The sequence below is a fragment of the Monomorium pharaonis genome, chromosome 6 (genome assembly GCF_013373865.1).
Source record: "Monomorium pharaonis isolate MP-MQ-018 chromosome 6, ASM1337386v2, whole genome shotgun sequence".
Lineage (NCBI taxonomy): Eukaryota > Metazoa > Arthropoda > Insecta > Hymenoptera > Formicidae > Monomorium > Monomorium pharaonis.
Window position 1 is genome coordinate 20,904,185 of NC_050472.1, and position 25,356 is coordinate 20,929,540.

Sequence of the window (25,356 nt, forward strand, 5' to 3'; positions counted from 1 at the left end):
TGTAAATTAAAAGATGATTATAATTAATTTAATAGCTTAATTAATCTACATTAGAAATAAATTAACGTCATGAAAGTCATCTTTTATAAAAATTTTATTATTTGTACGTTTATTGCATTTATACACGAATAAAAATTTATTGTATACATATATATTATATACATTATAATAGTCATTTAAAATAATGTTACATAGTTTTATATTTATCATTATATTTTTAAAGAAAAATATTTGTTATTAAGATTTTTCTATTTTTCTCTTCTTTCCAAATGGCTGATGTCTCTTTTCATTATTACGAATTTTCTTACGTACAATTGCTTTCAATTCGGGCCTTAAATTATTAAGTTGATGATTTGAAGTAGCTGTTGTGCCAAAAAATTTTATAGCCTCTGAAATAAATGTCTTTGTAATATCTGCATATAAATACAATAATATTCAAATTTTATAATTTTCTAATACTATTAAATTGTACCATTAAATCGTACATCACTGCTATTAAAAAACAGAGTATTCTCATATTGAAATAAACTATTCTTTTGTTGACTATTTTCTTTAGTCACATCAACTATGTGATTATCTACATCTGGTGCTTCATCTTCATGTATATTTTCATCATCAGATGAATCATACTTAAATGTATTGTTTACATTAAAATTAAATTTAAATTTTTGGACTTTATTATTTTCCACAAGGGATATAGCATTGTCCTTGGAATTTTCTAATATGAAAAGAATTAAGAAATTATTATATATGTCTTAATATAATACAATAAAGATATAAATGTAATATCTGCATTTTTTAAACAAATACCTGTGTCATTTTTTTCCTTCCCATGTGTTTTTAACAAACTAAATTTTTCTTTTGTTTTCAGGCTTTCTACTAAAGTGTCAGATACAGCATAATAAATATCTTTGGATACTTCCGGTACTGGAGGTGCAGATTTCTCAATTTCTGGCGTAGATTTATCATGTTTTTTTTTCTTAGTGTTTTTTTGTTTAGTTTCTGGCTGCACAGATTTTACTTCATATTCATCATGTCCATTTTCAGTTGGATCATATCGTATCATCAATCCCTGCCTGTAAACTCTGTTATTAAACATCCAAAATAATACATACAAGTTTTTGTTTAATTAAATATTCTTACTTAGCAGGTTTTGTTTCCTGGCTTTTTATGGTAAGTGGTGTTCCTAAAATGCTTTCCAAAATATCCAATTGCTTTTCTTTCTCTCTCTGCAAATTACATTCCTCATCTTCTATAACTTTACTTTTCTCAGTCTCACAATTGTCTTCTGTGAAACGTTCATCTAAAGTAAAACGCACATCATTGCCAAGAGTAGCCTGCAAGAATAAATTGTGTTAGTTATACATCAGTCTCTTAATCTTTCTTGATTAAAAAATAACTACGTACTTGTTTTTTCTTTGAAAAACTAACTTACATTGTAATTAGTTATAACATAAGTTCATATATTTTTTTATACTAAGCAACCATGCAGATACTTTCTAGAGATGTTAAAATATATAAATCATTAAAACATTTTTGTTGAAGTTAAGAATTAATAATTCTAGTCATAATATAATTTGTATAAAGAAGATACAAACATATGTACAAAATATTAACAGAAATAAAACATAAGTATCAAACGCTTACTTTTTTACTTTTCTTGACTTTAAATTCATCTTTATTCCATAAAGAATCCATTTCATTGTTGTCATCATCACTGTCAAACAATCTCTTTGTCTTTTCCTTTAATTTTGAGTTTTGTTGTGTATCAACATCATCAAATATAATTTTTTTATTTTTTGTAGTATTATCCTGAGAAAATAATAATCGCATCAATAAAAAAATATATATATTTCATACGTACATAAATTATTATAAAGAAATGTGACAGCTGTATAGTAATTTACCAAATTCCTTAATGCTTGCTGTATAACTTGTCCTTTTGCTTTAAATGCTTGTTTTCTCTCCTTCAAGGATCGCAAGCGTTTCTTCTCGGATTCGGTAATAACACTCATTTTTATAATCAAGAAAAAAAGATAGAAATGTCCATAACAAAACTAAAGTACCATAATTTCCTATAACCTTAATTGTCAAAAAATTGCTAACTTTGCGGAATATTGACTCAACTTGCAAATAAAAGTGCTACTATTACATGTTTTCGTTATTGAGATATAAAATTAATAATTAAAATCGTCGCTCAATATAAAAATTATTAGATATTATTAGATATTATTCTAAAGCTCAAATACACGTGAATAACACACACACAAAAGCAACATAGGGACGATTCTGGCGCTCTCTGCTCGGAAAGTTTATGAATGAACTATTGTCACGTGATAATAAGAAATTGCGCTAAATTTAAATCAAACCTACATCACTTTTAAATATGTATGCATAAAATAAAATCCATCATGTGGACAAAGTAAAAGATTTTTATCTTTACACTTAAATTATAAACAACGTTAAATTATAAACAAACTGGAAAGTGTCAAATGGTATAATAGTTTTCATAATACTGTTTTATATTTTATAATGATTTGTTTTCTCAACAATTCAGAAATAGCGTCTGAGAAAGTGGCATCTCCAAATTTAGCATACAGTTAAAGGATTAATTGTGTTTATTGTGTTAATTGTTATATTTAATGATTTATGCATTTTACCTTGATTATGTTGTTGTGCAGACTTTATCTAAAACTAAAACTTTTTCAAAGTCAAGCTTCTTCTTATCATTAATCCGAAGACGATTATACAACACGGCACTAAAAACGAAGGTTATCAAATGACGTAAAACTTTGATGATGTTATCAAATTTATTTGCGTTATTTGTACTTTTAACAATCAGCATCTTTATTTTCTCTCTTACGAACGCCTGAAGAAATATTTTAAATGTAAAAATTTGGGGGATTGCAACGCGAACAGATTTGTAATCTATTTTCGCGGAAAAATAAATCGTACCTTACGCACAATAGCAATTTTATTTTAAATCGTACAACGAAGAAAGTATAAAAGAAAAATTATTAATATGTAATATACAAACGTTCTGTTTTATATACAAACAATTAAAAATTATTTAAAAAACTCCGAACTATTAATATATAAACAATATAAACAAAACAGTTTTAGAAAGCTGTAAACATATAAAATAATCTAATATTGTCAATAAATTATTATATTGTTTAAATTATGTTATTTGCAAAAGAAAATTATGCAAATCTTATTTTTGTTTTTGAAGACTTTGTTTTAGCAAATTTTAAATATAGAAAAAATGTAGAAAAAAAGTAAATGTATGAACTAGGTTGTTACGTCCGGCAGACTCCACGATTTCCCTTCGTCAGAGGAACAAATAATTTTACAGAAGAAATTCCGTTTCAACGGTCTCCGATAATTTTTATGTGTCTAGGATTAGTCTGTTAGAAACGTAATAACAAACATAGATGGACGAAACGACCAAGTAGATAATTCCGACTCCTTTGAATATTGAGTCAACAAATAATAAATTCTGAAGATAGAAATTCAAAAAACAACCATGGGATCTAAGCAAAGTTTCACGTTTGCTCACAGAAAATGAGCAATAAAGTATCTAAACATAAGCAAAAAATAAATAACCGTTTCCTCCATCTGCAACCCATACCGTAGCGCGTCTAGCACAATAGAAAAAATTATTTATCTCTTAAACCCAAAGGGAAGATAACCTACGCGATAGGTCGGATCCCTTCGATAAAATTGAAAGAATGTGGGAGGAAACAGAGAAACTTTCGACAGATTACTTAACGTATGATTGGGCAAAAAGGAAAAACTATTTCTCCAATAAGAAAACTTAGAATTCACCCACCACACAATCCTGAAAAAGAATCCTACCAATTAGAATATTTGAACCACCTATCTCTGGATCCTCCCCTTGTAAGACTCTATATATATATAATACCAAATCTTGAAGGGAGTCAGTTGTTTTTTATACCAGTTAGTAATAGTAGGCAATAGTAGTCAGTAATGAAAGTACCAGTAATAAGAGTTTAGCAGTCAGTAATAGATAGTCAGTAATAGTAATGGAGAGTAAAGTTTTAGAGTTACGTTTTTAGAGTTAGTTAGTTAGTAATCATGTAGAATCAGTGCGCAAGTAGACTTTAGTGCCGTTCCATCCGGGCAAGAAATCTATTCGATTCCGACAAATTTGCTCGAGAACCAACAATGAGTAAGTCCCACAATCATAATTTCTTTGGTTTTTACGTTACTCATGGTAACATCTCCCTTCCATTTTAATTCTTTAAGACACCCTCCTATTATTTATAAATAATTCTCTCTTAGAGTTTTTTGTCCCCCTTCTTTACTCGGTTTGCGGATGCGAGCCCGGCAGCTCGAGAGTCCGACCGGTCGTTCCGGTGCGCGGATTCAGAGACGGTCATTCGAGAGTCCGACCGGCCGTTCCGGTGCGCGGATTCAGAGGCTGTTGCTCGAGAGTCCGACCGGGCGTTCCGGTATGCGAATTCCGCCCTTAGTGTTCGAAAGTCCAAACAACAATTCACGGTTTTAATTTTCAAGAGTCTGCACTTTCCTAACCTTCTCTCTCCGAATTACTTAAGATATAATGTAACTCACAAACAAAAAGCTGCCCATTAGTTTTACACTTCCGAAAGTTATATTAATAACCTTTGTGTTTTTTTTTTTTTTTATTAATAACCCTTTGTTAAACTTTTAAAACTTTTGTAAACTCAATCGAAAATCTATTTTTATAACCCTTTGCGTATTTTTAAACTTTGTAAACTCTTGCGAAATTTATTTAGAACCATTCTTATAATTTAATCTTTATAAATTCATAGCCAACAAATTATGTTAAATCACGACTTCAGCGCTTATTTGTATTTCTTTATATTTTCATTTTTATTTGTTATTAGAATAAATACTTTTGTTAATTTTATGTGAAACTTTATCATTTATTTTAATTAACAACGATCTCGTCTATCCCGAACAAAGACTGCACCTGGTCCGATCCCGAGTTAAAGCGATTCAATTCGTTGACTCGAAACTTGGACCGACGAACGTACGACTCGAAACGGGTTATAGCGGGCCTATCGGCACGTTGACCTATATTTTTGAGTCATAAAAAGTGCGTTCGACCCGAGGCACATACCCTCCTTAAACTGTGTGCCTACGGGAATTCTACACGTTTTGTTACGTTCTTCCCTGCCTTACCTGTTCTCCCTGAGATATCCTTCCTACCGAATAAAGAGTAAAATCCCATAAGGCTGGACGTAACAAGGTTTTTCTCTTTCTTTAAATATCTTAGCAGATTATATTTTTATTAGTATTTTATACAGCACAGATTTTTTCTGATGTCTTTTTCTAATGTTTAGTTTTCAAGGTAAAAGGAAAGACTACTTCAAAAATCTATGTCGATAATTATCCTTTTTTTACCCTAAAACGTCATATCGGGGTAATTTTGTGGCGCAACACAAATTTGATTTTATCTCCTAATTTAGCAGATAAAAGGATTGACTCGGGATACCGACCATAATTCAGTTTAAAGTCTTAAGAATCGAGAGAGAGAGCTAGCTGGAGACCGAACGTCATTAAATTCCGAGCAGTAAAAACATAAAGTGAAAATGGGGTACGTTTATACTTCAATCTGATGTTTGCGTTTTGTTCGGATACCGCTTTTCGAAACACTGTTTTTCATGTTAACGTTTCGTTCGGATGGGCACTTATTCTAGAAAAAGAGGTACGATGGCTGTGTTTGGGCAAGTTGCAACGTTCCTGTGTATGAAAATCACAGGACAAAATATAATTTGACTTAGAGTCATGAAAATATTTTAATAATTTTCTTTTACCTGAATAATGTGTTCCATATTTAAAAAATAAACATTTTTTACAATTTTATAACAAATTTAAAAAAAATTATATTTATTTTTTTTTTTTTTTCAGCTATTGGTTTTTTCAACTTTTAATTGTCAAAATAATTATACTTTTTAACAATACCTAAAATTCATTTTTTCCAAGTTCTAGATCTAATATCTTTTATTTTTTAAAATCTGTTCAGTTTTTAAATTCTTTAAAACTAATGAAAATACGTTTTTTACAAGATTTCATTTTTGTGATTTTTTCAAACTTTATTTTCTTTAATTAATTTGTGACGTGTTTAATGTTAATTAATATTATTGTGGATTGCACTATCGTCTTCGTCATAAAAAGATGAAGAAATTTTATAGCTCAATATTGATTTTAGTTTATCTGTTCAATGCAGAACGTTTGGAAAAAGTGAGGTACATTTTTAACTGAGTATTACGTTTTAAGTGGAAAGAATAGGTATATTGTTTTAGAGTTAATAAAAAAAACATACATATGTATTGTTATTCATGAATTGAATATATATATTGGAGCAGACAATCGATCAATCTTCAGAGTTATTCGTATCTTCTTTCCATTCTATTTCTCGAGAGTTGACGAAATTCAATTATTCAGAAACGAAAGATACAAAAAGTACAAATTGATATCCTGGTAAAACATTTTTTATATAAAAATATACATAAATATACATAAATATACAATATAAAATATTCCACATTTGTTTATCTTAGTTTCTTTTCTTTGTTAAATTGTTATTTAGTATAAAAAAATAATAATACTGAAGAAAAAAAAATTATTTAAAAAGATCATTTTCGCATTGCGTTTTTTACAAAAATCTAGGTATAAATGATAAGAAAAAATTGTCCATATATAATCATGCGATATTCTATGAATCAAAAATATATACATGATTATATTATATTCTACACAGCACACTTTATCCTGAAGCTATCCCCAGGTTATTGAGATATCCAATTAGACATATTGCAATCCTGTGGATGTCCTACGGTTATTGCGATATCCCTCGGATATCTGATAAATATTGCGATATCCTGTGCTATGTGGGATATGGGCAATTTTTTTCTTATTTTTTCAAATTTACCTTTTTGTAAAAGAAACGATGCAAAATGTCTTTTCAATATAACTATTATTTATTTTATCTTAACTAAAAACTTTACAAAAAACTACTATAAACGAATATAAATATATTTTATGTACATTTACATATATATTTATATAAAAAATATTTTACCGGGATTTAACAAGAAAAGCTTTCCCTTTATCATTTTGTTGTTGATTGATTTATAATTTATCACAATTATATTCATAATGTGATTAAATAATTGTTGCTTATTGTTAAAGTTTTAGAACAAAGAATGACAACGAAAATGGCTTCTTCCACAACTCAAACAATGTCTGCAACAATGGAAGAGGAAATTCAAGCATTGATGGCAATATGGCCGGACGTTTGTCGTGATATTTTAGAAGATGTTGAAAGTTTAAACATTCCTGATGTTAATAAATGGTTGAAAAAAGTAAGTCATTACTTATTAAAATATTATACAATTATCAATGTGGAAAGTAAAAAATAATTAAAACTTTTTATATAGATCTATTGATTGACATTAAAATAAATTCCTTATTCTACATAGAATAAATATAAATTAAGCATAATCTAAATTAATTTAATATAAAATTTCACAATAAACTATAAACAATTTGTATATTTTGTCTTTGAAAAGTCACGTAATTGAGCTTTTTTTTACAATACTGATTGATTTTTTTTTGTTTGTAACTCACATATTACTACAATAAATGTCAGCTGTTATACAATTAAACATTGCAATGTATGTGATTAAAATTATTAATATGAGCATTTGACAATTGTGACATTTTAATGAATAATCAAGGAAAAAGTTAAAATATTAATTAAAATTTGAAAGAATATTCAAGTTAAGGTTTATATATGTAATAAAAATATATTAAACTTTTTTTATATTTTTCAATATTTTGTAAAGTAATGTTTAAGGTATTACAATATTTAGAATTTAAAACATCTCTTTTAAATAAATCTTTCAACTTAATCTCTTAAATATCTGTTAGAAGATTGAGTATTAAAGAAATGACAGAAATTTTTTATCTTGCTTACATGCACCTCCAAACTTCTCCTACCAAATGTTTTGAGCCAAAATACATAAGTATGAGAATAATTTCTAGCAACAAATGACAAAAAAAGTAATTTATTAATAATCAAGATCCAAAAGTATTTTATTTACCCCAAAATATCCGCGCAAACATGAATATGAAAAAGTAAACCTGCAATAATAGGTTAAAATAAAAAGCAACTAAATATATATTAAGAATAGATTTTTAAAAAGAGCAAATTAATGCAGTTTTTTTGCATGTAACACAGGTATTAGAATATAATGTCCCAACAACAAAGAAACTTCTTGGCTTATTATCAGTATATGTCTATAAGGCGCTGGTACCTAAAGAACAATTGACAAAAGATAATCTTCGTTTAGTACGGGTTATAGGATGGTGTGTGGAAATGGTACGTAACTCTGTTCTTCTTTTTATAATTTTTGATATTTTTCATAAACAAATTAATTAAACATCGTTAAATATAATTACTAAATACGAGATATATATAATATTTTAATTTATAGTATTTACTTGTAAGTCAAAAATAGCACACTATATAATAATTTTAATTAAAAGTATAAAATGTTGCGACTATAAATAACAATATCGATACATTTTATTACATAGTCGTTAACCTATATGCTCTTAATCGATGACATGTTGGATCGGTCATTAATTCGCCGAGGCCGAGAATGTTGGTATCGATCTCATGGTTTAATGACAGTCAACGATTCTTTCCTAATACAGAGCTGTATATATCATCTAATTAAAAAACATTTCAAGGGGAAAGAATGTTATATGAATTTAGTAGAAATGTTCCAATATGTAAGTAAAGATACGATATATGTAATTGTCAGTATATCCTTCTTTTCGATTTGGTCAATTATTTAGAAAAATCTTTTAGAACACATTTAAGACAGCAATGGGTCAATGTTTAGATACGTATACGTCCAATATCAATAAGAAGCCTAATGGCTTACCAAATCTGGATTTATATACAATGACTCAATGTGATAACATTATTCAATTGAAAGCAGAACCTTTTACATTTGCTGTGCCTGTGCAAGCAGCAATGCATTTTGTAAGTTTACTTTAGATTTTGTTTACACCAAAAACTGGTTTGCTTAAATAATAATAAATAACAATAAATTCAAAATTAGATTTGTAAAATGACCAATTCTGGCATGATTTTAATAATAATAATAATAATAATAATAATAATAATAATAATAATAATAATAATAATAATAAGCTATATAATAATGATATTTCTTGATATTTAATTTATAGGCTGGAATAAAAGACCCAGATATGTTCAAGCAATCAACAGACATCTTGTTAGACATGGCGCATTTATACCAAGTTCAAGATGATTTTTTAGGTACCTTTGGAAATTCCGACACTATGCGTAAAGATTGTACTGATGTAGAAGAAGGAAAATGTACGTGGCTAATTGCTACGGCTCTTCAATGCGTTACTCCAGAACAGCGTAAAATTTTAGATGTAAAGATAGATTAAATGCATTTTTGTTTTACTATTTCCGTCATAGACGTTGTTATATTAATTTATTTCTTTTTTTATTTTTCTCCACACACACACACACACACACACACACACACACACACACACACACACACACACACACACACACACACACACACACACACACACACACACACACATATGTACGCACGCACAAACAGGAATGTTATGGAGTTCCGGATCTAGAAAAAGTGAAACGCGTGAAACAACTCTTCATAGATCTGGACATACCAAGTGTTTTTTTTAAATACGAAGAAGATTCATATAATAAACTAAAAAAACGAATACAGCAGATGTCTTACGAACCTCTACAGAATCTTTTCTTACAGTTGTTAAAAAAGATTTATCGCAGACAGGATTGTTATATCTAAACACTATACCTATTTCAAGCATTTTTTATCCAAATATATTTGAAACAAAAATGTTGAAAAAGTAGAAATTTTTTGGTGAAGTGTTTAACATAAATTATTTAGAGAAGTGATACGTTTCCGTATTTTTACATAAGTAAATATTCTTTATTTTATATAAAATTAGCCAAAGGATATTTCTCTCTAGATGCGCCATGTCATTTATATGGCTAGCAATATAAATAACAGATAAAGGACATTTTTAAATTTAACATATGTTTTATACTATTTTTGCAAATATAACGGGATATGGGTTGATATTTCTATTATTCCTTATTAACATTGCATTGTAATGTTTACCTTAAAGCCATATGACATATTCTGTATCATATAAAAAATAACACAATATTGATTACATAAAAAACCTAAAATTATAAGCAGCATTTATATAATAATCACATAAATTAGTAATAATTGTTTGATCATAAAAGAAACATATATATGTATTGTTATATAGCAATGAAGAAATAGTTATCTACAATTTTCTTTTTGAGATTTATTTCCACCTTTTCCTCTGAAAGACTTGATCAAAATCATTGCGATACAAAACATTGATCCAGTGCAAGTAACATACAATATATTAATTTTATACTTTTTTTTTATCGTTTCATGTTACTAATATCGTTAGATCATTTGTATCTTTTAAAATTTGTTAAAATTTTAAATAATTGATTTATAAGTAATGACTTATTTTATAATAAAAATTTTATAGGCAACAAAAGCAAGGAGAAATGTCAAGTAACGACAATGTGATAAAACATTGTTCGTGGAAACAACTAACAATTTCAACATTTTACATGTTACTAAATAAGTGAAGTCTTAATTGAGTAAAATACTATGTAAAACAGCCAATTTGAAATGTAAATTAAAAGATGATTATAATTAATTTAATAACTTAATTAATCTACATTAGAAATAAATTAACATTATGAAAGTCATTTTTTATAAAAATTTTATTATTTGTACGTTTATTGCATTTATACACGAATAAAAATTTATTGTATACATATATATTATATACATTATAATAGTCATTTAAAATAATGTTACATAGTTTTATATTTATCATTATATTTTTAAACTATGGCTATTTAAAGCAATAGAAAAATATTTGTTATTAGGATTTTTCTATTTTTCTCTTCTTTCCAAATGGCTGATGTCTCTTTTCATTATTACGAATTTTCTTACGTACAATTGCTTTCAATTCGGGTCTTAAATTATTAAGTTGATGATTTGAAGTAGCTGTTGTGCCAAAAAATTTTATAGCCTCTGAAATAAATGCTTTGTAATATCTGCATATAATTACATTAGTATTCAAATTTTATAATTTTCTAATACTATTAAATCGTACCATTAAATCGTACATCATTGCTATTAAAAAACAGAATATTCTCATAGTGAAATAAACTATTCTTTTGTTGACTATTTTCTTTAGTCACATCAACTATGTGATTATCTACATCTAGTGCTTCATCTTCATGTATATTTTCATCATCAGATGAATCATACTTAAATGTGTTTACATTAAAATTAAATTTAAATTTTTAGACTTTATTATTTTCCACAAGGGATATAGCATTGTCCTTGGAATTTTCTAATATAAAAAGAATTAAGAAATTATTATATATGTACTAATATAATACAATAAAGATATAAATGTAATATTTTTTAAACAAAGTATCTGTGTCATTTTTTTCCTTCCCATGTGTTTTTAACAAACTAAATTTTTCTTTTGTTTTCAGGCTTTCTACTAAAGTATCAGATACAGCATAATAAATATCTTTGGATACTTCCGGTACTGGAGGTGCAGATTTCTCAATTTCTGGTGTAGATTTATCATGTTTTTTTTCTTAGTGTTTTTTTGTTTAGTTTCTGGTTGCACAGATTTTACTTCATATTCATCATGTCCATTTTCAGTTGGATCATATCGTATCATCAATCCCTGCCTGTAAACTCTGTTATTAAACATCCAAAATAATACATACAAGTTTTTGTTTAATTAAATATTCTTACTTAGCAGGTTTTGTTTCCTGGCTTTTTATGGTAAGTGGTGTTCCTAAAATGCTTTCCAAAATATCCAATTGCTTTTCTTTCTCTCTCTGCAAATTACATTCCTCATCTTCTATAACTTTACTTTTCTCAGTCTCACAATTGTCTTCTGTGAAATGTTCATCTAAAGTAAAACGCACATCATTGCCAAGAGTAGCCTGCAAAAATAAATTGTGTTAGTTATACATCAGTCTCTTAATCTTTCTTGATTAAAAAATAACTACGTACTTGTTTTTTCTTTGAAAAACTAACTTACATTGTAATTAGTTATAACATAAGTTCATATATTTTTTTATACTAAGCAACCATGCAGATACTTTCTAGAGATGTTAAAATATATAAATCATTAAAACATTTTTGTTGAAGTTAAGAATTAATAATTCTAGTCATAATATAATTTGTATAAAGAAGATACAAACATATGTACAAAATATTAACAGAAATAAAACATAAGTATCAAACGCTTACTTTTTTACTTTTCTTGACTTTAAATTCATCTTTATTCCATAAAGAATCCATTTCATTGTTGTCATCATCACTGTCAAACAATCTCTTTGTCTTTTCCTTTAATTTTGAGTTTTGTTGTGTATCAACATCATCAAATATAATTTTTTTATTTTTTGTAGTATTATCCTGAGAAAATAATCGCATCAATAAAAAAATATATATATTTCATACATACATAAATTATTATAAAGAAATGTGACAGCTGTATAGTAATTTACCAAATTCCTTAATGCTTGCTGTATAACTTGTCCCTTTGCTTTAAATGCTTGTTTTCTTTCTTTCAAGGATCGCAAGCGTTTCTTCTCGGATTCGGTAATAACGCTCATTTTTATAATCAAGAAAAAAAGATAGAAATAACAAAACTAAAGTGCCATAATTTCCTATAACCTTAATTGTCAAAAAATTGCTAACTTTGCGGACTATTGACTCAACTTGCAAATAAAAGTGCTACTACTACATGTTTTCGTTATTGAGATATAAAATTAATAATTAAAATCGTCGCTCAATATAAAAATTATTAGATATTATTAGATATTATTCTAAAGCTCAAATACACGTGAATAACACACGCACACAAAAGACAACATAGGGACGATTCTGGCGCTCTTTGCTCGAAAAGTTTATGAATGAACTATTGTCACGTGATAACAAGAAATTGCGCTAAATTTAAATTAAACCTACATCACTTTTAAATATGTATGCATAAAATAAAATCCATCATGTGGACAAAGTAAAAGATTTTTATCTTTACACTTAAATTATAAACAACGTTTGAAATCGTAAAAATCTAAATGTTTTGACTTCGAGACATGACTTAACTTCGATCTAAATTATAAATAATTATAAATAATTGCTATTATTCATATTTATAATCAGTGGGCTAAATTAAGTAAATACAGAATTGTTTTAGTTATTCTTGTATTTTGCGTTCAAGTGACGATATTAAAGTCATTTCTTCGGCGTTGGTTTCCGAGTTCTTTTGTTGTAAATCGGAATTTGAGAGGTCTCTGTGATTCAGCTTTTCCGTTTCCGTTGCTTTTTTCACACTGACATCGTTCAGATCCTCGGAATCTTCATTTAATAATAAAGCATCGTCTGAAAAAAAAACAAATGTTTATTATATTTAGATCTAATTGTCATTTAATGGCAACTTTTTGTAACTCTTAATTATAATATGTAATAACAATTATTTATCAAACATCTATGTGTACATACTATAAAGAATATCTATGATATTCTCTTCTTTTTCGATCAGACGAATGTGCCCGTTATCAGCAAGAACGTCGAAACTTTTCACGATATTGGAGTTAAGATACAAAAGCCAGAATTGATTTCTTTTATGATTTAATTTGTTCGATAGCGTTTCAATACCCTGTCGTGAAAATCACATGTTTAAATAAATAAATCAATATCGTTTACAAATCGTTGAAAAAAATCAATTGGTGAACATTATCTTTAATACCTTAATTGAAGTGTAATCGAGACTAGTAAATTTCTCACAATTTAGAATCAACGGGACATCATTTTGAGCTAAATTCATTACTTTATCACAGAAGGAAGCTACTGCAGGATAATGAAGGCAGACGTCAGGTTTTAGCATTATGTATTTGTTTCCTAAGTGAGTCTGGAAAAGAATAAACAACCTTAATGTTTTTGTCATATACATGTGTAATATAATATATGTATATTACGTATTATGAAACAAAGTTAAAAATGTGCAGAAAATATAATTTAGATATGCATATAGAGTATATGAAGTATATAATTTTTATTATATAATAAATAATAAAAACTATATATTCTATATACCCTATATACATGTATAGATTTGGCAGCAGGTGGGAGAAAAAAAAGTAATTCTAGATGATAAAATAAGAAAAAAATTAACAACAACAAAATAACAATTAAAACTTTGTTTTTAATGCAATTTTTGCATGAATAAATATTTATATATTCAGAATTACAAAATCAAGAATAGCAAAATTTTTGTAAATAAGTTTCGTTTTTTTTTTATTATAAATGCTTAAACATTTATGCCACAGACACTTTTTACGTGTGTAATAAATATTTAAACATTTATAATTAAAAGACAATACCTCAATCATAGTTTTATTATTCTTAATTTTGGTCTTATTTAATTAATCATTTAAAATCGTTTTTAATATTTCTTTCTTCATCTGTTATCAAACAGCTTGTATTTTATACATTTACCTTGCAGGTGACTGTTTGAAGCGTCAGTTTCGCGGACAGCCGGATAAAGAGAATCAAATTAAAAAACACACCTAAAAGCAGTCCGATCTCAATGCCGATAAAAGTGGAGATTACAAGGGTTCCTATCGCCGCGACTGCATCCGTTTCTGCGAGAAAAGAAACGTAATTAATATTACGTAAGTCTCTTGCTTTATCTCTTTCAACTAATCTGTGTACAGAGTTGAGAAAGTTACTTCTTAATAGTAACGCGTTAGCGTTACTTTCGGTAAAAAGTTACCGTTACTCGTTACTGATTGTAAAAAGTAACACGTTACCGTTACTTAAAAGTAACACTGAAAATATCGTTACTTTTCGTTATTTTTTTAAAATTCTAAGATAAGATAAAAGAATGCTTTGAGAAAGAATGTAAAGTAAAAATAAAGTAGAAAGATATTTATCTCTAAATATTTTCAGGGTTGAGTAGTAATTAGTTAAAAAGCTAAAAGTTTAATTATAAAATTAAAAAGTTAATAACTTTTAATTTAATTTAGTTAATTTTAAATAATTTAATTTTTAATTTTAACGAGTTATTTTTGAAACGTATAAAGTTTAACTTATTAACTTCTTTTCTAAATTAGAAATTTTATCTGGGCGAAAGAAAAAAATTATAAAATAAAAATACATTGCTGCATGAAAACAATTTTTTTGTTATCATATAATTAATATTATACCTTCATTTACAAATAAAATATTAAATATATTTAATGATCGATATTATAATAATATTGGTAATTTGATTTTAATAAATTATATGGCTTTTTAATTAAATATAAATAAAGCTTCTCCAAATTAACTTTTACTTTAATTTAAGTTAAATTAATCTTAACTTTAGCTAAGTTTTTTGTTTAAGTAACTTTTGACTTAACTAAATTAATTTTATAATCCGTTAACTTTAATTTAATTGAGTAAAAAATATATTAATTTACCCAACTCTGAATATTTTTATTAATATTTTATAATTAATTTTTTTTGCAGTTTCTCGTGCCTAATAGCATAAACTATCGACTACTTTATAGATGATGGTACACAATTTCCACTGTTTCTAATGACATACTATAAATATACTAATCAAAAACAAAACATTTTTATTGTGTCACTAAATATTAAGGCTGTGTTCCAATGTTCACTGCCAATGCTGAAAATATATATGAAGTATATAAGAGTCATTGCTAGTACATTTTCATAACCGCGACCATAAGAAATTGAACAACGCGATTGATCAATTCGGTTGAACTATATAAGCAACGCGATTAAATGAAATCTTACAGTTATATAAATGCACGTGTAATGGCTATGACGTAATTAAACTATAGATTTTCAATACTAGTAGTGAATATTGAAACGCAGCCTAAAAAGTAACGATAAAATACCGATCAATTTCATTACCGTTACAAAAGAAAATGTAACGCTACTTTTTCGTTACAAATAAAAATAAGTAACGGCGTTGCTAGATTGTTACCAAAAAAAAGTAACGGTAACAGTAACAAGACGTTACAAGTAATGCGTTACATCCCAACCCTGTCTGTGTACACATGTGGGAACGTAATACTGACTGCTTCCTCTCCAGAGCATTTTTATGATCTTCAGGTCGATCATAAACAACACAGCGGTTATCAGCACTGCTGCAAGTGTCGCACGTGGAATGTAATAAAAATACGGCGTTAAGAAGCTCAGAGCCAGCAATGCCATAGTACCTGCGAAATATGCAATGTCATCCGTTATTTTTTTTCTCATGCCACGAGTGTCTCGTATCATCATACAATACTTTTCGCTGTCACATTACACGCCTGTCGTGCCGGGTAATTAGGATCATAAATTTCTTTTATAATGCACGAGATATTAAGAATGTTATGTAATAATAAATTATGATAAAATACAGTAATTTTTGATAGATATTCAACGTATCGCTTCATCTTGTCTGCCTTGCGTAGGAATAATGTTAGCAATTTTAAAGATATTTTGGCTATACAATACAAACTAAAAGTTATCGAAAGTTAAAAACTGATTCTCAGGTATATTTTCTTCTAATCAAGAACAAAAAATTTTGATAATTATCCGTATTTTGGTCTTGAAAGAACTAAACAATATAATACATAATTTAACTTACAAAGACTTATGCAATGTAAATGCTTATATTTTGCTATAATTTTGGATAAATAGCTTTTAAACAAATAAATCCAAAGCAGATCTAAGTAGATCCAAATAAATTTTTGCATATTTGTTAGAATTATTAATATATGTAAAAACATTGATTTAATTCTTAATACTTTCTCGTCAAATTTACAAATAAGTATCTATTATTTAAAAAATCAGATTCCTTTAAACTGATACAATTTATTTAATAAAACTATATAGTATTATAAAATACGATTTCACAGAAGAATCAAAAGCGCAAATAAAAAATTAAATAACTTTTAAACTAAGAGTATTGTATTTAAATTTTACACAGATATTCTAAAGAAATAATTGGGCAATTTATGAAATTATTATATTTTTGATAATACTTTGAAATGTGACATGTACATTCTTAAATCAATATTATTTAATTCTCTATTACCAGAATATAAACCGGCCATAGGCGTTTGCACCCCGCTGGCACTGCCGACACCACTTCGAGTAAATGCACCGCTGCTTGGGAGCGCCGACACGAAGCTGCCAAATATGTTGCAAAGACCGAGGGCCAACATTTCTTGCGTCGCATTAACGGAAGCGTTAGTTGCTGCAAGAAATTTATTTTTTACAGTCTCTCACTTATGTAAAAGGATCTCACTTATTTCTTTAGCAAAGTCTTTAGCAAATCTGATCCGAAAGAATCTAATTCATAGAAGAGATAACATCCAAGACATATATCTAATATTGTATTCGCACAATTTTTTTTCACTTACTCTTCTTCATTTTGCACGATATATTGTTTAACAAGATAAATTCTTAAAAATAAGAATATATGTTACATATTTTTAAAAAAATCTAATAAATTTAAATTAAATAGAATACAATCTAATAAAATTAGATTTTGTATAATGAAACAATATCATTAAATCTAATTCTATTATGACTACAATGATCTGATGTTTGATTCGAGATTAACATTATTGGAGATATTATGGAAATCAATACCAAACGCTTTAGCTATCGCTACGTTCACCAAGATGGATATCATAGGAAGTATCACTAGTCCTAATTCATAATGAGCACACATGTCGAAAAATGTATAAGTTTGATTTCCCACTTGTGATGAGAAAGGTGGTAGCGCTACATTGGGAAGGCCGGGTTTTATTTTTCCTGAAAGTTGAAGATGTCTATACGTATCTTTTATTTTGTGTATAATTAATTAATAAAAAAAATTTTCTTAACCGTTCGCATGCACACTTATTTTTTCAACCTTCGCATACACACTGGGTGGTTGCCACTCGTGGCAATTTTCAAACAGCTGTATCTTTTAGAATAATTATTATTTTAGAATATTTATACTAAAATTCGGAACAAATTTATGGATTAATGTTTACAAAAAGTATTTACATACTTTTGTTTTATTAAAATTTAAGAACTTTCATATTTTAAAAAACTATATTTTGCAATTAAAAAAATATTAGTTTTTCCAAGTTTTTGAGTTTTTTTCCGTTTATTACGGTACTTAAAGGGTACAGAGCGCTGAATTTTTATTTATAGGTGGTAACCACTACCCAGTGTGTATGTGAAGGATTAATGCTGCTTTAAATAAGATTTTAATAATTTTGCAGCAATTATTAAATGTAAATTATTTTGTTCAACCTTAGCTATTTGTCGCTTCAAAAATTATTGTATTGTTAAAATGTTCTCGCTTTTAGAGTTTAAAAATCAATTTCTTTTAATTTCAGATAATTTATACGTAGCAATAATGAGCCGGTATTCTTTTGACACGTTCATACGGATCTACAAGTAATTGCTAAAAATATCTTTTCTAATAAAAATATTTATAAAGAACATTCAAATATCAAAGAATAAATGTACCAAAGTTTTAAGTCCATAGTTTTTATAATTTTTTCTTAAAAATTCCTAAAGAGGAAGGCAATAAAAATATTACTGAAAGTGAGAATATCTCCTTAAACAATCGATTGTGAATAGTAATAATTAGTAGTTCCATACCTGAGAGTATAAACGGGACGGATCCTGTATTCGCTTCAAATTGATACGCTATAGTAGCTGTTATAAGTACAATGAGAGCGTTCCTACCAATGGAGAAGTACCAAAATATCTTTTTTATCTTATTATTTCTGGAAGCGTTTCGGTTGTTTCTTGTACAAGGATAATCGATGTCTTTCAGTTTCTAGAGACAGGGTATAATCTATATAATACTTCTATGATTGGTCAAAAATTAGCCGCTTTTAATAATTCCTACACTCACTCTAAAGATCAGAAGAAACACAATACTGAAAATCCCGAGTGCAAAATCGGCCGGCCGGATCTTATTAATGTTCTTAACTATTTTATATAGATTGTCTGCGACATTTTTCGACTTGATTCTTAAACCTAGAAGGCCCTGCAGCTGAGCAATTATTATAATGAGCGATCCAGCCGACAAGAAACCCGACGTGACCGGGACCGATATATAATTCACCAAGAATCCTGCAGGAAGGATGTCATTTATCAATTAAGTACTTAGTTATAGAAGTAAAGTGGTAAAAAGTTTTCGTGAGCGAAGAGATGATTAAAACTTGGCTGATTAGATAATTTCGGGATACAAGCCTAGATTTAACACGCCCATTAAAAATTGTACGCATCCAGCCAGAAAACTCAGAAGTATTACGAAATCCTGTGGCATATCTCGTGTGTATTGCAACGTTAAAAGAGCCATCAAGGACGACGGACCAATTGAGATTTCCTTGGTGGTTCCAAAGATAATGTATAGATAACCGCCCATAAAACACGAGTACAGACCATACTGCAAGTATTAATTGTCATATAATATCTTTAAGAACACAGAAAGATGCATTGTATTATCCGTAATATACAGATATAGAATTTGTATAATATTACAAAGATATATTTTAATTAGAACAATCTAGAGTTTAAGAAGGCAGTGAGGAATGCAAGAGCCCAATCTTTGAAGCACGAAAATCATAGAAATTAAAAATATATATATATGTACATAATTATTTATGTTTATAGTTGTTAAATAGATATCCGTTTATCTGTGTTTACAGTCTTAATTAACTCTTTCAGTCGCGCAATTATAAGAAAATACTTGTTGGTATAAAAAGTATGGTTCTTTGGGTTTTTAAGATTGCTGAATCTAAATCTATCATCAGATTTTAAAAAATCTCAAAAATCGTGAAAATCGTAGGTTATAATTTCTTTACAACAAAAAAATACTTCAACACGGAGAGAATTTTCTCTAAAAAATTGCCCTGTGATAATTGTGATCGAGACAACGTGAACCTCGAAGAATTTTGCTATGCTTTTAACAAAATTTACTAAAACTTTGCTAAATTTTATTAAAAATTTAATATTTTATTAAAAGCATAGTAAAATTCATCGAGATTCACGTTATTTCACAATTACCACGCTTTTCAGGGTAATTTTTAAAAGAAAATTCTCTCCGTAAAACTTTGCAAATCTAAGGGCGGATTCATATTCAGCGACCTCGAAAACATAAACTTATGTCAAAAAATACTATAATTAGAGGGTTTTTTCAATAATAAATTTAATTGAAAAAAAGCGACTGTTTTCGTCATAATTTGATTGTAACAAAAAAAACGCAATATTATATAACAATATAACTTTAAATATCTTATACTTAAGTGTTCTTATAATGTATAAACAAAGAAGAATCATAAAAATTGATGAATAATTCTCTGAAATACAATTTAAAAAATCAAGAAACACTAGGTGGTACATATGTATATGTACCACCTAGTGTTTCTTGATTTTTTAATTGTATTTCAGAGAATCATTGTGTCACATTTGTACCACTGTGACTGAAAGGGTTAAAACGATCGAGTAAAGGGAACGGCAAACGAGCTGTGATACCTGCGGAATCCGTTCAGCCAATACCGCGTAGGCCATGCTCTGAGGGATCACAGTCAGACCCAATGTGATGCCCGCTATGAGGTCCGACGTGGCCTTCAGCCAGGTGTATTGCGGTAGCCAACCAAGTATCGGTAGATATTTCGTTACCGTGTGCCGCAGTTTCCGTCTAGAAACCGGAATCGGCGGGCACTTCTCGTCATCGGACATCCTTGTCGCCGACGACGAAATGCAAGCGAGAGACTAACGAGAATCCGACGCAACAAACACCGTTTTGCGCGACTTCGCGACCGCGAGCGTGCCTTCCGACGTCGAATCAACGGCGTTCGTGTCGCGTCTATCCCTAAAAGCTCGCTGTAAAAATTCTCGCGAGATCTTATTAATTCTCGCCTCGTGTTATGCGCACTGTTGACAATCTGATAAAGATAATCGCACCACCACGGGCGCCAAGAACCTTGACGTTGAATTAACAATAGCTGACTTAACAATTACTACCACGTTTGCTGCCACGTTCTATGTTTGATGACGCAAGATACGTGGCTGATGCTGCGGTCCCTCCTTTTCTTCCTCTTTAATGCGCTAATCTCCTGAAATTGGGGAATACAGTCAACGTTAGACAGAGAAAAATCGTCTTTATTAGTCAAAAAGTTTTATTGCGTTTTCGCGTGAAGAACAGTGCCGTGGTACAATCGGTAGAGCGTAACGTGCGTAAATGCTCGCGATATATACGCACTCCGTCACTCGATACAGATAATAATTTAGATATATTTTGTTACACCGAAAACTTCTAACATTAAACGGTCAAAAATCTTTTAATCGGAAAATAGTCGCGCACATGGCGGGCGCGTTATCGCGCCATGCGCGTTTACGCATTTCGTTCTTATCTTTCACCATTCTGCGTAGAATGAAATATCACTGCTTCAATAATCTACAAAAAAAGTGTCAAATAAAGAAAAATGAAAATTAAAGTGGTGAAATGCTCTGCGGCGCCTCGCATAATCTAGCATTAAGGGGATGCTGGAGTAACGGTCACATTTGATCGGAGTCAATAAAGTAGAATCATTGGCGAGGCTGGAGAGATCGAACTCTTAGGACGGAATTCGTAGACCGATCTTAAGTTCAAGAATTGTCTTAAGTCTAGCCACGAGCACTTAAGACTTACTTAACCAATGAAATAACAGTATTAATCAAGATCGGTCTATGAATTCCATCCCTGAGGTCCTGCGCCGCTACTTACGAAACTAAAAATGTCGATAAACTCGATAATGTGATCATGTCGATAATATTAACATTCACAATTCCGATTTTTATGTTACGCCACTTTCTTTACGTCCAATATCATTTTAGGTCAGGACGTCACATATACTAACAATACATTGCATATATATTTTTAAATCTCTTTTTGTCTACGTCTAATAAAAGAGATAAAAATTACTCTTGGTTTAGTTTGTATTAAAATATGAATTAGTACATATACTGTTTATTTTAAAAAAAAAGTCTATATATATTGTTCTAATCAGATGCAGACCATGGATATATCTACATTTGTATGTAATATTAGAATTTCAATTATGTGAATTATAATGTATTCGTGTACACCCACGCGCACGCACATTATAATACATACTGTATAATTATACTCTTATAGCGTTTTAAGAAAATTATGTTTGTATGATAATCAGTAGCATTTTTTTCACAACAAATGTTCCTAATATTTTGTTATAAGCCAACTTATGCCCCTAGCAGTAAATAAAAAATAGTCTACTACAATCAGCTCTGGCATTTTCCTTATAAATAGCTAGCTCACGATTTATATCTCTGGCATTTTTCTTGCAAATAGCTAGCTTACGATAAACGCCTCTGATACTACTACTACTACTATTATTATTACTACTATTACTACTACCACTATTACTTAAAAAAAAGTAAATAACAAATTTTACATGTAATCTCGTTGTAATAATCTTATATGTTTATCCCTTTTTACAAATACAGATTAGGAGTATAACGTGCATCTATAAAATTTACAATTAAAACAAAATTATACAGTTGCAAACTTACAGGTTTGTCCAATCTCAGTGCGCAAGGGTCGTAAGTCGCGAGCTGAATGCACTGCACTTGGTTTTTACCTCTCCGCCCGCCACTGCTGTCTCGATAGAGTGAGTCGGAAAATAAACAACTAAATAGTGACAAAAATAGACAATGACAAAAATAGATAATGACAAAAAAAGTACAGACAGTTCTATCCTTTTTTGTTTATTCTCTGTCTCTATGAGTGAAACGGCGCGCGGCGAAGAGGTAAAAATGCGTGGCTCGGCGGCCGAGTCGTCTTCTTCTTCCTCTTCTTATACCCTTTGGCTTTCTATCCCTTCCGGAACACAGTGCCACGTTTTCAGTACACTAAGAGGGCATCAATCAAGGGGGTAAACTATGCCCTTAGTTGTTTCCTTGATCCTTCCTTGAATTAGTTTAAAACTCAAGATGGTGACGATCAGAGAATCTTCGTTATCAACCTACGAGGCAAGTCCCTTGGCAAAAACTCAACAAGCTTAAGTCACTAAGTAGCATTTCAAGATTCAAATTCGAAGATCACTATCGCTAATAAATATGACGATGGCTTTGGCAATTTTCCTAACTAAAACAGATAATAAATATTCAATAGGGGCCGAATCGTCGATTATCTACATGACGCGATGTCAGGGTGTGCTGAGATTTCGAGTGCACTTACACACACACACACGCGCGCGCGCGCGCACACGCACGCACACGCACGCACGCACACGCACACACGTCGCGCGCTCAGCTACGTTTGGTGTATCAAACGACAGTATTATTCTGTTTTTTCTCCTTTCCTCTTCAGCTCCGACTTCGAGGCGATTGCGGTATCTAAATATTTTTTAGTGTATGTTTATCGCGCGGACATCGCTGCGGCGATTATTATGATTGGTGCACGATTATAAAAATAATTATATACAATTTAGTCAATTGTAATAACAATTGTATAATAGGAAAAATAAAAAAATGGCTTCAGATTTAAATATTTTTTATAAATTGAAAATTAAGATGTTAATTAATTCTTAATAAAAAATAAAAATACAATAAAAGATTAGATGTTAAAGATTTCTTGTTGAGAAAATACAGATTTAATTATCAATTAAAAATTAATTTTAATTTTTAATTAGGCATTTATGTTAGATTTTATATTCGTGTCACGTGTTGCAAAATAATTATCACGTTTTATTGCACATAATAAAAAAAAATTGTTTTTTAGTAATAAAGTAACGTATTTATTGTTTTACTTTTATACTAGACAACATGCAGTTACGCGCATTTCATGTGCCTTATTTTTCGTTATTATACAGAATTGTAAATTCTTCTCCAGAATTAAAGTATAGACAATAACAAACCGCGCTAGATACAATTTTATTTGAAAAACAAAAAAAAAGAAAATTATACTTTTGTTATCGACTTTTGCAGTCGTGTTGTGATTTTCAAAGTCATGCGCGCGCGTGACTTTGAAAATCACAACACGACTGCAAAAGTCGATAACAAAAGTATAATTTTCTTTTTTTTTGTTTTTCAAATAAAATTGTATCTAACGCGGTTTGTTATTGTCTATGCTTTAAGGTGTACTTGCGTATGTGTGTATATGTATATCAAGCTTGCTAAATTTAGCTCGCAAACCCGTTTCCATTATATTTTACGTTCTCACAAGCAGTCAGAAATAAGCTACGAAATGAGAAAAACAGGGATACTCGTGAAAATCGGCTAAAAAATGCAAACCGGCCACAAGTCTAATTAGGTCGATAGATTATTCTATAATTCAATCTTCACCAAACATTTGACTACAGCACCACTTATCATACCACCCTGCAACTAAACTAATGCTCTGGTTTTATCCTGAAACCGCACTCACACGATTCTGCATTCACATATACATATGAAATTTTCAGACAAATTTTTCTCTTATACCAAAAGTTTCTAGCTGTTCTGAAAGCACATTATTATTCTTTTCTATAGTGACAAATGCATAACAGTTATTTTGTACGTATATAGAGAGTCCTCAAAACTTAGTGCTGCAGATGAAAGTCACGAGACAACTGTACAAAAGTTTAATTTTCTAATTTTTTCTTGTTTTTTAAATAAAATTATATCTAAAATTGAAATTTGTATTGGTTCGACCTTACTGGCCAGATTTATTCTTAAATCGATACACTATGGTTCGACCCTAGATTTGGGTCCTTATCAAGTGTGATAAATTAAGATTAATTCTTATAACTCACGCAATTTTTTATGACATGTACTCAGGTATGTCATCTATAAAGATAAATTAATTAACAACTTTTTATAGTCTAACTAACTATACGCAGTAACTTACATATGTGCAATAAATAATCTAATAAAACTTACAATTAGCGTGTGTCATATGCAACACAATTAGATTAACGGATATTATAATATTGTCCGCAGTCGTGTGACATGTCACAGTACGTTACAATAGTGAGGAGATAAAGCATACAATGTATTTTAATATACACGAAATGAAGGTCGCGAAAACAAAGCTAACAAATACTAAGCAATTTAACAAGATAAACGATTATACAGCTTT

The 25,356-nt window shown here is 29.2% G+C and overlaps 3 protein-coding genes and 1 pseudogene across 4 annotated transcripts; 1 reads left to right on the forward strand and 3 right to left on the reverse strand.

The window, feature by feature from the left end:
- Positions 1-152: 152 nt before the first annotated feature.
- Positions 153-2,309, reverse strand: LOC105840810 (nucleolar protein 8). 2 transcript variants are annotated; one of them, XM_036288513.1, is made up of 6 exons: positions 1,908-2,309; positions 1,648-1,812; positions 1,144-1,337; positions 811-1,085; positions 473-718; positions 153-389 (listed from the first exon to the last, which is right to left on the reverse strand). In XM_036288513.1, exons 1-6 carry the CDS (start codon positions 2,013-2,015, stop codon positions 238-240), a joined length of 1,140 nt encoding a protein of 379 aa, XP_036144406.1. In that variant the 5' UTR covers positions 2,016-2,309; the 3' UTR covers positions 153-237. The 2 variants fall into 2 exon arrangements, with proteins under 2 accessions (XP_036144406.1, XP_036144407.1); XM_036288514.1 differs by having other exon boundaries at positions 158-389; positions 811-1,076; positions 1,908-2,308.
- Positions 2,310-6,046: 3,737 nt separating this feature from the next.
- On the forward strand, positions 6,047-10,413 carry LOC118646161 (farnesyl pyrophosphate synthase-like). The gene is made up of 7 exons (XM_036288517.1): positions 6,047-6,492; positions 7,204-7,376; positions 8,255-8,395; positions 8,614-8,811; positions 8,891-9,067; positions 9,277-9,489; positions 9,690-10,413. The coding sequence occupies exons 2-7, from the start codon at positions 7,218-7,220 to the stop codon at positions 9,897-9,899; spliced, it is 1,098 nt and encodes a 365-aa protein (XP_036144410.1). The 5' UTR covers positions 6,047-6,492; positions 7,204-7,217; the 3' UTR covers positions 9,900-10,413.
- Positions 10,414-11,052: 639 nt separating this feature from the next.
- LOC118646159 lies at positions 11,053-13,173 on the reverse strand (annotated as a pseudogene).
- A 172-nt stretch (positions 13,174-13,345) lies between these two features.
- Positions 13,346-25,064, reverse strand: LOC105840809 (sodium-independent sulfate anion transporter). Its single transcript, XM_036288509.1, has 11 exons — positions 20,751-25,064; positions 19,467-19,662; positions 19,126-19,346; positions 18,867-19,047; positions 17,859-18,023; positions 17,299-17,460; positions 16,295-16,435; positions 14,703-14,848; positions 13,954-14,115; positions 13,707-13,863; positions 13,346-13,586 (listed from the first exon to the last, which is right to left on the reverse strand). The coding sequence occupies exons 1-11, from the start codon at positions 20,955-20,957 to the stop codon at positions 13,402-13,404; spliced, it is 1,923 nt and encodes a 640-aa protein (XP_036144402.1). The 5' UTR covers positions 20,958-25,064; the 3' UTR covers positions 13,346-13,401.
- Between the last annotated feature and the right edge of the window lie 292 nt (positions 25,065-25,356).

What these genes read in the sequence shown, in the direction of transcription:
- LOC105840810 (XM_036288513.1), bottom strand. Translation starts at nt 2,015, where the DNA reads ATGAGTGTTATTACCGAATCCGAGAAGAAACGCTTGCGATCCTTGAAG. An exon ending in AGCAAGCATTAAGGAATTTG is followed by an intron (nt 1,813 to 1,907) that starts GTAAATTACTAT and finishes TTATTTTCTCAG; the next exon opens with GATAATACTACAAAAAATAA. An exon ending in AAGTCAAGAAAAGTAAAAAA is followed by an intron (nt 1,338 to 1,647) that starts GTAAGCGTTTGA and finishes TTATTCTTGCAG; the next exon opens with GCTACTCTTGGCAATGATGT.
- LOC118646161 (XM_036288517.1), top strand. Translation starts at nt 7,218, where the DNA reads ATGACAACGAAAATGGCTTCTTCCACAACTCAAACAATGTCTGCAACA. An exon ending in TTAATAAATGGTTGAAAAAA is followed by an intron (nt 7,377 to 8,254) that starts GTAAGTCATTAC and finishes CATGTAACACAG; the next exon opens with GTATTAGAATATAATGTCCC. An exon ending in TAGTAGAAATGTTCCAATAT is followed by an intron (nt 8,812 to 8,890) that starts GTAAGTAAAGAT and finishes AAAATCTTTTAG; the next exon opens with AACACATTTAAGACAGCAAT.
- LOC105840809 (XM_036288509.1), bottom strand. Translation starts at nt 20,957, where the DNA reads ATGTCCGATGACGAGAAGTGCCCGCCGATTCCGGTTTCTAGACGGAAA. An exon ending in AGCGATAGCTAAAGCGTTTG is followed by an intron (nt 17,461 to 17,858) that starts GTATTGATTTCC and finishes AATTTCTTGCAG; the next exon opens with CAACTAACGCTTCCGTTAAT. An exon ending in AATGCTCTGGAGAGGAAGCA is followed by an intron (nt 14,849 to 16,294) that starts GTCAGTATTACG and finishes CTTTTCTCGCAG; the next exon opens with AAACGGATGCAGTCGCGGCG.